Source organism: Chiloscyllium plagiosum, unplaced genomic scaffold (genome assembly GCF_037043375.1).
Source record: "Chiloscyllium plagiosum isolate Xiang-an unplaced genomic scaffold, Cpla_swu_hap1 HiC_scaffold_37, whole genome shotgun sequence".
Lineage (NCBI taxonomy): Eukaryota > Metazoa > Chordata > Chondrichthyes > Orectolobiformes > Hemiscylliidae > Chiloscyllium > Chiloscyllium plagiosum.
In genome coordinates, this window is record NW_028270175.1 from 29,190,066 (window position 1) to 29,206,544 (window position 16,479).

Consider the following 16,479-nt stretch of genomic DNA (forward strand, 5'->3'; position numbering starts at 1 on the left):
TCGATATGATGGTCAACAAAGCACAACAATGCTTCTTCTTCATCAGGAGGCTAAGGAAATTTGGCATATCCCTCAGGACCCTCACCAACCTTTGTAGATGTACCATAGAAAACATTCTATTAGGATGCATCATGGTTTGGTACAGCAACTGCTTTGCCCAGGTCCACAAGAAACTACAAAACACAACGCATTCAATCGTGCCAGCCAATCTCCCATTCACTGACTCCGTCTATACATCTCGCTGCCGTGGATAGACAGCCAACATAATCAAAAACCCTTCCCACCTCGATTGTAGTCTCTTCTAGTCTCTTCTGTCAGACAGAGCACACAAAAGCTTAAACACGCATACCAACAGATTCAAGAACAGCTTCTTCCCTGTTGTTATGAGACTGCTGAATGGACCTCTCAAATTTCAAATTGTGTTGATCTTGATTTTGTGCATCTCCTGTGAAGCCGGATCTTTGTATTCCTCACTCTGTTCAATCACCCTATGATCTTTGTATCTTTGTATGTTATGATCTGCCCGTACTGCTAGGAAAACAAAACTTTTCACTGTATTGAGGTACTTGTGACAACAATAAATCAAATCAAATTAAACAGGTACATTTCTTGGAGCATGTCAAATTGTATCGAGGTGTCATTAACTTGTAACATTGTACGTGGGATTTTAATTCATTCAAAACCTATTAATTTAACAGAGCTAAAATTGGGCAAATGGATTTGTTGTTATTTCTCTCTCCACAGGCCTGACCTGCTGAGTATTTCCAGGATTTTCTGTTTTTATCTCGAAGCATCTGCAGCCTCTGAGTTATGGTGAGAACATTCCCATCTGCAGTGACTGTAACCAAGCCAGCCCAGTTGGACCTCAGAGAATATGAGTTCCCTGATGGACGCTGTTAGCCTAGACCAATCAGGGAGGCCTGGCTGACAGATATAAACAGGAAGTACCAGAAGTACCAGCTGGGTCAGTGTCATGCAGTGTGCACGTGTAAGTACAGGGGTGACTTAGTGACAGCCTTCGAAGAGTTATTTCACACCCAGCTAAATGATGGGGAACTGTTGGAGGAGGATGGTGTGGCAAAGGGTATCAAAGACTGCAGATGGACAGAGAAGGATGAGGAAAGATGGTTTCTTGTAGCCATTAGATGACATTGTTAGGAGCCATTCAAGAGCTGTGACAGGGTAGAAGCCTGATTGGAAAGGTTCTATTATGGCGGATTGGGATTGGGAGCATGTTGGGTGCCTCAGAAAGGTTTTGGGAACTCTTATAATCCCACCAAAAAAAGTCTTACATTTATACAGATGTTTTTGCTACTTCAGGATGTCTCAAAACTCATCCTAATCACTCTGGGGGATAAGTGACATCACTGGGCTCAATACTGAGTAATAAAAAGATGGGGTACTGGGCTAATGGTCGGATACTTGGTAGTGTGGATGAGCAGAGGGATCTTGGTGTCCATGTACACAAATCTTTGAAAGTTGCCACCCAGGTAAATAGTGCGGTGAAGAAGGCATATGGCGTACTGGCTTTTATTGGTAGAGGAATTGAGTTCCGGAGTACTGAGGTCATGTTGCAGTTGTATAAGACTCTCGTGCGGCCGCATCTGGAGTATTGTGTGCAGTTTTGGTCGCCATACTATAGGAAGGATGTGGAGGCACTGGAACGGGTGCAGAGGAGGTTTACCAGGATGTTGCCTAGTATGGCAGAAAGATCGTATGAGGAAAGGCTGAGGCACTTGGGGTTGTTTTCATTGGAGAAAAGAAGGTTTAGGGGTGACTTGATAGAGGTGTATAAGATGATTAGGGGTTTAGATAGGGTAGACAGTGAGAATCTTTTTCCACGTATGGAGTCAGCTATTACAAGGGGGCATAGCTTTAAATTAAGGTATAGGACAGATGTTAGGGGTAGGTACTTTACTCAGCGAGTCGTGAGTTCATGGAATGCCCTGCCAGTAGCAGTGGTGGACTCTCCCTCATTATGGGCATTTAAGCGGGCATTGGATAGGCATATGGAGGATAGTGGGCTAGTGTAGGTTAGGTGGGCTTGGATCGGCGCAACATTGAGGGCCGAAGGGCCTGTACTGCGCTGTATTCTTCTATGTTCTATGTTCTATGAGGCTTAAGCTAACACTGGGTGGATATGGGTTCAAATCAAAACACAATAGCCCTAGCTTGAATTTGAATTTAAATCATAACATCTGGAATTAAAAAGCTAGCCTCAGTGATGGTGACCTTGAAGCCATTATCAATTGTCAAAAAAACCTACCTGCTTCACTAAGGTCCCTGAGAAAAGGAAATCTAACCCAGTCTAGTCTACACATGAACCCACAGCAAGGTCATTGACACTTGATTCCACTCCGTTCAAGCACAATAGAAATTGGTGATAAATGTTTACTTTGCCCTCTTCTCATGATAAAAGAAAGGAAACAAAGAAAAGGCTTTCTAAAATATAGGGCTGAATCTTACATCTTTTTGACTAAGTGTGAATTGGGTCAAGGTGTTTTGGAGGGATCCTTGCCATGGAATGCTTTGCCTGCAATGGTAGTAGATTCGCCAAGTTTAACTGCATTTAAGTCGTCATTGGACAGGCATACGGACATACATGGAATAATGTAGGTGCGATGGGCTTCAGATTAGTATGACAGGGCGGCGCAACATTGAGGGCTGAAGGGCCTGTACTGTGCTGTAATGTTCTATGTTCTATGAGGCCTCATGAGATTTCTTAATGTGTCTTATCAAGCTGATTTCATTAACCAGAGGTTTATAAAATCATAAGGGGCATGGATAAGGTGAATAGCTAAGGCCATTTCCCCGAGGTGGGGGAGTTCAAACCTAAAGGGTATATTTTTAAGGTGAGGGGACAACGAGTTAGAAAGGACACAAGGAGCAATTTTTTTTACACAGAGAGTGATTGGTGTGTGGAATGAACTGCCAAAGGAAGTGGTGAATGCAGGTACAGTTACGTTTAAAAGATATTTGGATAAGTACATGAATAGGGAGGGATATGGGCCAAGTGCAGGCAGCTGGGACTAGTTTAGTTTGGAGACATGGTCAGCATGGACTGGTTGGATCAAAGGGTCTGTTTCCATGCTGTATGTTCCTCTCAAGCCCATTTTACCACAGATGCTTTTGGAACAACCAACCACTTAGAGGAAATCTGCTAAAACACCAAATTCCCTTGCACCATGCCTTCTTTAAAAGTGTTGGCAATGGGCATTGGTCCTCATAGGTAACATCATGGCACAGTGACATTAGCGTGTGCAGTGTTTCTGGTGAGGAGCTACCAAGCTGTGATACATACAGCCCCATTCTCTCACCCTTGTCACAGTTTAATCACCAGGACAAAGAGTTTACCTGCCTGTAGCAGCATCCTGTCTGGACGCCATCTCTAGCTCACCGCTACTTTGTCCCCAGTATCCTCCAGAGACCTGTCTCTTGTCATTGTGCAGTAGTGGATCATCACATACAGGCAAACCATTGAACAATTCCAAGCATGAGCTTTTATTTACAATCAACAAAGGTGAACACAAATTAAACCACTTGAGGCTGCAGTCCACCTCCAAAATTCCAGCTAAATAAATTATGAACAATGGTTATTTTATACTCCACGATGATCTTCTGCACCCAGCTCTCATTGACCAGAACCAATATCAAGCGGGTCCTGCTGGGTTTGTAGTGTCCAATGCAGCTGAGTTCAGTCATAGAGTTATACAGCATGGAAACAGACTCTTTGGTCCAACTCATCCTCACTGACCAGATAACCTAAACTGATCTAGTTCCATTTGCATTTCCCTCTAAACCCTTCCTATCCATATACCCATTTAGATACCTTTTAAAAGTTGTCATTGTGGCAACCTCCACCACTTCCTCTGGCAGTTCATTCCATACACACTTCACCTGTTGCATGAAAAAGTTACCCCTCAGATTCTTTTTAAATCTTTCTCATCTCACCTTAAACTTATGCCCCCTAGTTTTGGACCCCCCTATCCTGGGAAAAAGACCTTGGCTATTCACCCTATCCATGCCCCTCGTGATTTTATAAAACTCTATAAGGTCACCCCTCAGCCTCCAGGGAAAACAGCCCCAGCCTGTTCAGCCTCTCCCTGTGGCTCAAACCCTCCAACCCTGGCAACATCTTTGTAAATCTTTTCTGAACCCTTTCAGGTTTTGCCACATTTTAATTCAAATATAACATAATCTAACCTAATCTCTTTTTCTTATCTTTTGCCGTGTAAAATCATATGTATGTCAATAATACCCAGCTGCCTGTCTCCTAACTCATAACAGATCCCCTCACCGTTGTGCTCACTGAGCCTGTCTGGCCATCAATTAAACAACGCCTCATTTTTAAAACTCTCATTCTTCTTTCCACAATTCTTCAAGGTCTTGTCTCGCACTATCTCTGCAATCTCCACCAAATCTGGAACCCAGCATTACCTTATATGACCCCTGTGCTCCTCCTCCAATCCTGGTTCTTGTGTATCATCGATTTTCAGCGCTCCACCACTGGTGTCATCTTAGTCTCTGAAATTTCCTCTGTAAACCTCTCCGCCTGTCTTCCTCTGTTTTCTCTTTCAGGCTGTTTTAACAACATCCTTCCTATAGAAGGGTGACCAGAATTGTACACAGTATTCCAAAAGTGGCCTGGCCAATGTCCCGTACAGCTGCAACATGACATCCCAAATGCTGCCAAGTGCTTTCTTCAACACCCTGTCTATCTGCAACTCAACTTTCGAGGAACTATGCACCTGCACCCCTCGGTCTCTTTGCTTGGCAACACTCTCCAGGACCCAACATTAACTGCATAAGTCCTGCCCTGCTCATGGACAAGGAGAACGCCCCTTGTCCTCTCTGACCCCTGACCCTTGACATGACACCTTAATGATTGTCACCACATTCCTCTGTACTCCCTTGTGGAGATGACAGTGGTGGTCATTGTCAATAAGCATTCTTCTGGTGTGCACTTAGAGAATGGCATTCTAACTGGAACTCCATCAATAAATACATCGATTTAGATCCTACCCACCTTCCCTTGGAGAAAATGAACCGGAAGTGACATCACCCACTTTAAGAAACCAAGACCTATAAATAGAGAGGTGGGATATACCACCAGCGCTTCACCGGAGAGCTCCAGAGTCTCACTGATGATGTTACCTTGTCATGGTGACGAAACATCTGAAAACAAACTTTCAGGCTCAGCGAGCTAACTTACATACTTGTGCACTAATCCCTCCAATATAGGCCCCCATACATCTTTAGCTCCTCCATCACCATGCTTCTCCCTACCTTTACACCCACTCCTCCAGCCTGGACTGTCCTACTTCTTGAGAGAGTCACCCCCCCACCCCGTGCTGCCCCTCTAGCCCTCCCTTGCACCCTATTACCATCAATGGACAGATTCTCAGCACGGTATTTGCTCCAGCTGTCTGAGCCACTTAGAATAGCAGCCCCTAGACATAACTGACCAGAGCCCTGAATGTTGTCGTTGTTGTGGCTCTCTGACTGACAATAACCGATTTCCATGACCTTCTGCTGCTGGCCCTGCAAGGACACATTGGACTGACATTGGACAGATCCCTGAACCCTGTGAGCAACCTGAGTGGATGACTGACTGAGGCCCAGGCTTTGGGCCCTGTGCAGATGTGACCGTGACTGAAGACACTGGGATTCGCCAATCATCAGCGGACCCCCTTGACAGTACTGATGACAAGTCACCACCCACTTCCCAACATGGCCACTTTGTAGGGTTTGTAGTCAGCAATTTGTAGGTGATTCGAATTATCCCCAGATCCCTGCTTCTTGACACTAGCCTTATTTAGCAAATGTGTTTCAGGGCAAAAACGCCTCTGTGTTTATTTAAATACAAAAGGTAAGTGTAATACAAGAAATGCAGGTAAGTGAAATAGACAGGGAAATTGACACAATCAACTATACAAAGCACAGTGATACTATTAAATATACTATTAGCGATATTAAACACTATTAGAACTTAAAGACAATAGTTTTAATTACAGAACCTTTAATCAGGCTTCCTACCCTTGGGGTTCCAATGCACTGTCACCACCAGCCTTCCCCTAGGTTGGTATTTTGTGGTCTCGGGAGTTTCAGCTCACCACTGAGGAAAACGTGATTTTAAGGTACACCCAGTTGCTGAGGTTCTTGCTGTCGGTTCTCTTGGTTTGGAAGAGGCCCATGTCTGGAAGCTCTTGTTCAGATAGCGCGTGGCTGTCCCCCTCTCGGATGCCCTTTGTTCCAATGAAGCTCTTGGTTTGGCTTCCCGATTCAGCCCCTCAGGTCGGCCTTTGTAGTTCATGGTTCTGAAGCTGCTTGTTGGGCAACTGTTGGTGGGGAAACTGTTTGTGCAGAAGCTTGTTGTTGAAAAAGAAGGCTCTCTCTCAAGTGAGATCGGGCCTGGCAGTTATACAGACTGTGTGCCCCGTTACCTGCCCTCAAATCTGTGTTGTCCATTGTGGTTCTACTATTTGCTTTGGAAGTCAATTGGTTTCCTGATCGTTAAGTGTACGTGTGAATGGATTCCAACTGAAGTTGAATGCCAGCTAGCACTGGAGGCCCCATGCTGCCTGTGCTGGGTAGCCTGAGGTGGACAAGTTAGTTTTGGTTCATTGTCCTCTTGGAGGGTTACACTGGAATTTCAGGCTGTACAATGGTTCCAGACTGCAATCTTGGCTCTGTGAGTTGTGTTTGTATAGTCTACACAAAACTCATTGCGGGTTCCATTTACCTTTTAAAAGTTTTGAGAAGTCCAGGGTTTTGTCCAATATTTTAGATATTAGAAAAGTCCAGGATCTCTTCTGTATTTCAGGTGATGGGGGCTTTTGCTCAGTTCTGCAGTCTGAATAAACATGCAGTCTGTTCGCTGCACAGGGGGCTGGTGCATGTTATGGGCTGTTCCTAAAGCCATCCTCCCCATCCCACCCAGACCAGGACACATCCCTCCTACCAGTGGCTGCGCAAAAGAACACGGTGATACGGTGGTGCTGAGATCCTTTGGCTCTGATGCCGACATACTCATTGGCACAGCAGGGCAAAGGAACTGTGAGTAGGCCGAAAAGTGCAAAGTGAGTATTGACACCAAGCTGAGAGGTGGCCTGATCCAATCCATGAGCTGGCTGCCTGCCCTTGTGCGTTAGTGTGTCCTTGCTGCCACTTTTCAATACGAGTTATAGGTGCACCTTGCAATGCAGCTCTGTGCTTCCTAAGCATGCTGCTAGTGGATTGGAAGGGTCATGAGGGATTGGCAACTGGTGGATGCCACTGTCTGAGGATGAGGAGTGTGTGTGAGGCTGGTGCCCATGGATTGTGCCCTGAGGTACCGTTTAGTGCTGAGTGCGACATGGAAGCTGTTGCAGCCAGTGTTGAGCAGTGGACACCAGGTACCCGCTCTGATCTCTGTGTCGAGATCTCCAGAGTTCTGGCTTGTCTGCTAAAATAGGAGGCTGAATAATATTGATGTGAGTTTCAGCATTAATAACGGTGCTTAACAAATAATAATCCCATTTAATTGGCCACTCGTCACTGTCTCATGATAAACTTGCCTTGCCAGTGGATAAAATATATAAAAGGTGCAGTGGAGTTGCTCTCACTGTGAGGTAGGCCTGATGGGAATGCTTATCTGAGTTTGCCACAGATCATTCTAACCCAAATCTCGCAGGCCCCTATAAAATTCCACCTGAACTGAATTTTGCACGAAACCCTGTCACATTGCACCATTATTTCCTATTTGTGCTGTTCCCGAATCAGAGCCTTTATCACAAAAGCCTTTGATGTTATGACGCCTGGCAATCTCTTTACTAAAAGGAACCTGTTGCCTCATTTATACTGCAGTAATATCCTTCTTTCATATTTCACCTGCTCTGATCAAAAGCTTGATCGTGCAAAGCCAGTCCTAAGGCTAACGGCTTTTTGTAGCTCCATATTTCATCATTAATTCCACGTAGCTTATTTATTTATTTATTTGATAACTTTCATGTACCTGCCGTAGTACACTGTTCTGATCAGTGGCTCTGAAACTCATTCCCTGCAGTGTTATCGGTGCATTATGATCAAAAGGTTGAATTTCAGATACTCAGCCAGCATTAACTTTTCTGCTTTTGTAAGCCCAGGGCATTTCTACATCCTTTCAGATTTCCTAACAGTGGGTGGAACCTTCTGTTATCGGAGCTGGTGAGTTCGGAGGTGGGAAAACATGAAATGAGGTGGTTCCCTAATCTTGGCTCATTCTGCCTCCAGTCCAGTTAAGTTTTCACTGTGTGTGGTCAAGCTTTACTTTTTAATAAAACCATCACCAAGTCACCCATGTTTCTAATTGAAAGAACAATTTACAAGTACTATCCAGCAGGGTCATTGCCACAATAACAGAGGCAGGCATGGGTTTGGAGAGAACAAGGGGCTTAAATTAAAATGGAGTTGGGGGGGGGGAAATAGTGCACTCCATCAGCTTGCGATGTTCAGAAAAGAGCTATAATCATAGAGTCATAGAGCACGGAAACAGACTCTTCGGCCCAACCAGTCCCTGCTGACTATAATCCCAAACTAAACTAGTCCCACCTGCCGGCACTTGGCCCATATCCCTCCAAACATTTCGTATCATGTACTTATCTTTTAACTGTTGTACCTGTACCCACATCCATTGTTTCCACTGTACGTTCATTCCACACACGAACCACTTTGTGTGTAAAAACGTTACCCCTCAGGTCCTTTTTAAATCTTTCTCCTCTCACTTTAAAAATACATCCCTTAGTCTTGAAATCCTCCACTCTAGTGAAAAGACACTTGCCATTCACATTATCCGTGCTGCACGTGATGCTATAAACCTCTATAATGTCACCCCTCATCCTCCTACGCTGCAGTTAAAAAAGTCCCAGCCTATCCAGCTTCTCATAACTTAATCCCTGGCAACTTGCTGGTAGATATTTTCTGAGCTGACATTGAGATTATTGGAGGACACCCATCTCTGAGCATGCCCGGGCATGAATGGAACTGCACAAACAGGGCAGGCGGTCAGGAATTGTGAAGCCCCTTCATCGTCGATGGTTACTTCAGCCTGACCCAGGAGCAGGCCCATGAGGAGATTCTCTGACCTGTCTGCCCTCCGCTTGCGCCAGGAGGTGTGCAAAAATCAGGAACATGTTGCTGAAGAGCAACCAAATCAACAGCAACAAGCTACTTAAAAATAATTGACTGGGGGCGGAATCACACACAACCGCCAAAGACATGTTCCATGGTTCTATAGCAACGTTACTACTTGCTGCAAATTGGGCTGCTCCGAGTGGCCAAGGAAGGGCCTCAGTCTACTGCTGGGATGAACTGGGCTGTCAGTGGGTCTGCCCAGAGGCAGGAAGAATGCTCACTGCTTGTCAGCTCGGTTACCTGGAGGTGGCTGGGTACTTCTTGAGCAAAGGCGCTCAGTGCATGATCGAGTGCACGGTTAGAGGGCAGAATGGTGTGTGCCAACAGCCACCCGCTGCCCTCACTGTGAGACCACTGCCTGCTCTCACCCAACTCACTCTGGGATTGTTGGACCCAGGCTCACACTCTGTGGAGATGCTGAGCATGGAAGCAGCCAGCCTCTGATTGGTCAGCAATTTGCCAATGGGAGGGGGCTCTACCCTTAGTGACCCAATTCCGTCCTGTCACTGTCTTGGGTCAAAATCCCAGAAACCCATTCTGACCAGGGCTGTGGGAATACTGCGGCACATGGACAGCAAGGGTTCACTTCCACCTTCTCTAGGGCTGAGCCAGAACATGAAGATGTTAAAAACATGGCCACCAAGGAGCCTCATCTCGGTACTTCAGGTCAGATGCCCAGGGTGGGTAAGAGGTGGGATATATAACAGTAGTTATGTCATGCAGCTGGAATAGTGGCTCCCTTTCACATAGGCACACCAGAGTCCCTACAGTGTGAAAGCAGGCCATTCGGCCTCTCATGTCTGCATTGACCCTCTGAAGAGCATCCCACCCAGACCCACCCATCTCCCTACCCTCTCCCTTTAACCCTGCATTTAGCATGGCCAATCCACCTAACCTGCACATCTTTGAACAGTGGGAGGGAACCGGAGCATATGGAGGAAACCCACTCAGACATGGGGAGAACATACAAACTCCATACTGACAGTCTCTCAAGGTGGGAACCGAATCTAGGTCCCTGACGCTGTGAGGCGACGGTGCTAAACGCTGAGTCACCATGTCCCCAAAATGTAGAAAGGCAAAGGCCATCACTTGCCCTTCCCTCAATAAGGACTTGCCTGACTTATCCTGGCGAGGGCCTCACACCTCCCTGTGTTTCTCCTTGAGGGGTGCTGGCAATTCCACTACTCCCAGTAATATTGACCATGAATTGGCAGACAGCACTCAGGACAGGACAAGTCAGCAGACTCAGATTGGGAGAAAGTGAGAACTGCAGATGCTGGAGATCAGAGTCAAAATGTGTGATGCTGGAAAAGCGCAGCCGTCAGGCAGCATCCGAGGAGCAGGAGAATCAACCTAAGAATAGGCACAGATTGTCTTTTAAATAAAGTTGGGTTATCAGGAATGTGACCATAGCTGCAGAGGACCATATAGTGCTGCCTTATTAGAGAGACAATGGGTGGTGAGTTTAACCTGGTGGTCACCACCACTCAAGCATGGGGTGCATTTAAGCAGATAAACCTTTACAGTGACCTCAGCTAGTGCAGGAATTGAACCCATGCTGGGGGCATTATTCTATATCACAAGTCAGTAGTTCATCCAACCAAGCTAACTTACAGCCATGACTTTGGCAGGCGTTAACATTGACTCTCCAACCTGTTCATAAATCCGCACAGTGGAAATGTAAATTGCTCAGCTTTCCAACACGGATATCTCTCAAATTGTTAAGAACAATGAAAAGACACAGAAGAAATTCAGGGCAAGAGTGATTGCAATTTATTCTCCACTCACATCAGAGACAAAGCATTGGAGGGGAGCTATCAATTTTTATTAAATTTTGGCACTGAAAGGTTAAATATAATTAGTAATGAGACTTGCAAACTCTGCGTGAGCTTATTATCCCTTTTTAAAATATGAACTTTGCACATGTACAAAATTGTACAATGTCTTGGGCATTGAATTGCAAACTAATTCTTATATATCACACTGAAATGCATGAAATGCAATCAGAAAATCAGCATGGTGTCAGTGATGGACATGTACCATTTTTATAATAACACAAATTGCCCAACTATATTAAATTCAATAAAAAGCAATAAAAGAGGAAGTAACGTGGAATTGAATTTTTTGGACAGAGGAAAAAATCAATTGCAAGAAAATATCAAAATATCACTGATTGCTGGACCTCCTACTTTTAGTTAACAGCATCCATGGCTTGGGATCTATTGTGTTAAGTCTTGCATACGTGAGTATATCTTTAAGAGACATGTTCATGCTTTCATCACCATATCATAACATGTTACCTGAGATCTCAAATTCCACGTTACCTCAGATCAATCGAAGCATGATAATCTGAAAACTCTCTTATGACATAAAAGCTTAAGTTTAGCCAGACACTCCTGTGCTGAAAAATGTAATTTTTGTACCTAATTGTTTCTTGTGGCAAATGTCTATTTCCATTTTGTATTCTGAAGAACGTGTGCCTCAGCAAATGGTGCTCCATGGTATGACAGTGACGGCTGTCTCACAGTATATAATGAATATAACATATTAGCATAATATTTGGTCCGTATTGAACTACAAAAGCAATCATCCCAACATCCACAAACAAAACTGCATCAGAACATTATTCCAATGAGCCAACACACACTACAGCACAGAGGAACTATGCAGAGCAGAGGAAAATCACCTTTACCATGTATTCAAAAAGAATGGGTACCCAGTCCACCAATTTCTCAGCAACAAACTCAAACAAGCAGACAAAACACATCCAGAAACCCTAGCCACTCTCCTCTACATCAAAGTCATCTCGGAAATGACTGCCAGACTACTCAGACTCCTTGGCATCATGGTAGCCCACAAACCCACCAACACACTAAAACAGCAGCTAATGAACTTGGAAGACCCTAGACAGACAACAGGCAAAACTAATGTCATTTACAAAATACCGTGCAAGAACTGTAACAAACACTACATTGGACAAACAGGCAGAAAACTAGCCACAAAATGACATGACCCACCCACTCTCACTAGTATCCTTACATATAGATAAGGAAGGACACCACTTCGACTGGGACAACACATCCATCCTAGGACACACCAAACAGAGACACACACAAGAATTCCTAGAAGCATGGCATTCCAACCTGAACTCTATCAACAAACACATCGAGTTAGACCTCATCTACAACCCCCTGAAAAAAAACAAGAAATGACATCACCACAGGAAATGACATCACCAACCCAAAGAAACCAAAACATATAATGGAAAGCAGGAATTATCAGCAGTGCTTTGCCTGGAGGCACACTGAAAATGTTACCTAGTAGGGTGACAAAACGTCTGGAAATGAACCTTCCAGCTCAGTGAGCAAACCTACATCCAGAATAACTTGGTATATCACAAGTTACTTTCAAGGGCAAACATGTTCTAATGTCAAAACTCCCATGATATCATGTCAATGTTACACCAGGGACATGGCTACTGAATGTACAAGCTGTTTGGCATGTGTACCTGTGAACTGACCAGGGATGAATGAGGCTATTTATGAATGCATGTGAAGCATGTCATACATATCAACTCGAAAAGCACAGGGGTTCTTCATAAAAGCAGCAGAAGCCTATAACTTCTGGGAATTCTTCTTACTCCCGTCTTACAACTTCACCAGACTCCAATGAAAGTTTCATTTATTGGAATTGCACCTCATTCCTCGTCAGGTTCTGAGTGGAAGTTGCTCTCAGGAAATTCTTGCCCCTTTTAGTCCAAACTGCAATTTCCTGTGAACTCCATCCACAAACACTGTTTCTCCAACAACTGTTGTAGTCATTTCCAAAAGAATGCATGGATTCTGCTTCAAATAAGCTGATGACTGGAGAGTTCCATCTTCTAGCTACCTTCAACTGTACCTGCCACTTCAACCTCAGCAACATGAACATGGGTTGGATACACTTCCTGCAGTAATGTTTGTGCTGAATGGAGGCTCACAACTCTATCAGGATTAATGTAACATAGTAGCTCTGATATTGTGACCATTTTAAACTACACTAACCTCTCCTAAAGATCAGAAGATTACATTTGGAACAAATAATATGCAGCTTAAAATATCAATAACTTAGAACAAGCCCTTCCCTGCTTTTCTCTCACTAATTTAATGCAATCTTTAAATACATTCAGGATAAAACAATTGAGCCACTCAATACAACACGCAGTACAAACCTTCCGAAAGGGGTGAAGAAGCTTGCATTTATGTCATGCTTTTCACAGCCACACTGATACAAAGCTGTGTGTGGTCTTGAGGCTGTGGACTTGGATGTGACACTGAAAGTAACACTACGTATTACATGAGGACAGCAGCTTACCTGATCTTAGGGTGAAAGGTCACATACCACATGTAAGAGCAGTAAGACGAAGCCTCCCGGAAAGCTTCGTTAATGTTAAATCCTTGAGCGTGAGTATTGTTCTTCCAGTCTGAGGTATGACACGCTGGTCATCACAAAGTGCTTTCCCACCAATCAATGATTTATGAAGAGTATTTACTGCTGTAATGTAGAATACACAGGGGAAAGTTTTTACATCACCAGTTCCTACATATGCCAACATGATAAGGAGTAGCTTAACTGTTTTGTGATGTTCGGCACAAATGTATGTCTTGCTTTCTACTTTGGAGAATTGCATTTTACTCATGACTGGATTCTCCAAAGGGGTCACTGCAGCCATTAAATATCTACCTTATATCCAATAAACTAAAATTAATCTGTAAAAATTGTAGCAAAAGTTTCATTTCAAAATGACTTAATCATCCCAATCTCTCTCTGGTCTATGGACTGTAGGAATTGCCCAGTGTAGGTTACATTCAGATCCACCCTAGTTCATGCTGAGCTTGCTTGTCTTACTAAGTCATTACCTCAACTCTGAGCTAGAAAGGGGTAGAATTAACCCAAATTTCCTGCTCTGGTCATGACACAGTAACCTCTTGAAAATCCCCTGGTTATTGGGTATTGTAGAGCCAGCTCTCTCCAGTGACAAGATTCAGTCAGGTAGGAAGGGACTGGGCTGTTGCCCGGCCACCAACTGAGGCCCTTCATTGACCAATCAAGGACCTCATCCCATTGCCACCAGGAATAGCCCAGCTGTATGCAAGTCTGCTGCACTGGTGTGAGTGATAACTGTGTAGAAGATGGCAGGGAGGGGGTCATCCCGTCAATCAGGGAGGGTGGCTCGAAGGGTGATAGCCCGCTGTCTTTATTTCTGATTCCCTCATTACCCTATCCTTACAACATCCTACTTATGAAACACTTTCTCCTCCCACTGTCCCACATTACTTCTCCAGGTCTTCATAAACCTGGGACTCTTGGCTGCTGTCATCTGGCAGCCACCATGGGCTCCTTAGTGGTGCTGCTGAGCTTAAGAACTACTGATCTCTGAAACGGGTGGGTTCCTGTCCAGGGGGTTAGGCTACAATTGGCCTTGCCACTCTCTGATGTGTGGCTTTGGGCAGGGGGTGCTTCCCGGAAAGAGGCATCATTGGTTTCCAGTCAGCAGGCAAGACCCCTGACACCATATCAAAGTTCCACCTGTAGTGGCATTTGGTAGTGGAGGCTGTTTGGTCCATTAACGTGTATGATTGTGGCAATTGAAAAACCAACATCTTTATCATTTGTTAATCTAGCAGTGCAATGTTAAAAAAACACAGGTTTGCATTATAAAATCCTTCATATGATAATGGACATGAACACAATGGGTAGTTATTTGGTTACACATGAATATAAATTCCATTGCGATAACAGGCACTAAGGAGTTTAGCACCAACCTTTTTTTTTGAGTAACATGCTTTGCAAAGTCAATCTGAGACACTTGACAGATATGACACAATATATACACACTCATCCTTTCATGCACAGATACAGTTTCACATAATGATGTAATTAAGTTTAAAGAGATGGTCTCACAATCAGAGTCACTCATATCCAGAATCATTCTAAAGTGGCCACTTGCCTAGCAATTTTCTTGAGATCAAATGTTTCTGTACCTTTTGCGCATTTATTATTTCATCAAAACTTCATCCCGTGGAAACAATCATAAAGCATTCATAGCATTGGCTACACATACAAATCCAGGCAGTTCTTTTCACTTTATGACCCCAACAGTTCATATCCTTTCTCTGCTTTTAATGTCTTTTCCAAACTCATCTATTTGGCTGTTCCATTGGCTATCTTAGTCCATCCCTTATGGTTGGTGTCTGTGTCTATTGACATTTGGAAAATTATCCTACAAACCTTCCAAACAAAATGCATGATCTTGAGAGAATGTTACATTGCTGGCAGTAAATATAAATTGCTGATTAGTTGTGGTTACAAGTTATTAAAGGACGTGGTCTCCTTTGTGTTTTGGAACAGGAGTTTCTTGAGCTTTCCCTTAACTGACCACTGTTTTATCTTCTCCTGTTAATTTGGAGATTGCGGATGGATAAACGGTGGATGATGTTTCATCTTTGTCTGGACAGACTTTCCTCACCCTTCCTTTCCTATTTCCCAATGTCTTATGTTAAAGGCAAGGTGTAAATGCAAGCTTATTGGTGTACATCACTTTCGGCAGAAGACAAACTGACGACCAGAGCATCTTTTAAACAGATGGAGCTTTAATTCAGGAACACATGAAGCAATGAGACACTTTTATATGAGAAAACCCTACAGAAATTGGAACATCCAGAATTTGATAAAGAAAAACATTAAAATAAAAATCTTTTATGATGTGCAGCAGCTGGACGGATATTATCCCCCTCAACTCCTTGATGGTCTTTCACGTCAAGTCCAAAATAACTGCTAGGATCATCGCTAAGGCGAGTTTGACACTTTTGTTGCATGCTGATGCACCTGAAATCAGAAGCAGAATTCCTTTTCTTGGTTTATTGCATTATTTGATGCCTAGGCAGCGTGGATAAAATAAATTGACAACCATAGGCAACTTTAATAAAGAACATTGTCTGACCTTATTTCTCAGCCAAGGTTATTTCTCAGCCAAGAACATTCACTGCTTGCTAACATAACAAAATCTTGTCGAGTTCAGCTTTCACCATGAAACTCCAGTGGCCACCATTGGCATTCCACAATATCAAGGGAGAGGATCAGGCATGTGCTGAGGTACCCTTCTTGTAGTATTTAAAGGGGGAGAGGGTCCATATTTTGATAATGTTCTCTTGATCGGTGTTTAAGGAGTTGCTTGAGAAAACCTGGTATTTTTCGGGGATATATGCATAATATTGACTGTCCTTTTAAGGCAGTTATAAAGCAGAAATCTAATTGGACTTCTCAACTTCTCCCCCGGCCAGGTGGTAT

The 16,479-nt window shown here is 43.9% G+C and overlaps 1 protein-coding gene across 2 annotated transcripts in view; it reads right to left on the reverse strand.

Moving 5' to 3' along the window:
• Positions 1–15,767: 15,767 nt before the first annotated feature.
• The window catches only part of igsf21a (immunoglobin superfamily, member 21a), a 392,300-nt gene continuing 391,588 nt past the window's right edge, over positions 15,768–16,479 (reverse strand). For both annotated transcript variants that reach the window (XM_087980554.1, XM_043675638.2), the window contains one exon: positions 15,768–16,017. In XM_087980554.1, coding sequence (XP_087836680.1) covers positions 15,944–16,017 — 74 coding nt within the window. In that variant the 3' untranslated portion in view covers positions 15,768–15,943. The remainder of the gene's footprint in view (positions 16,018–16,479) is intronic.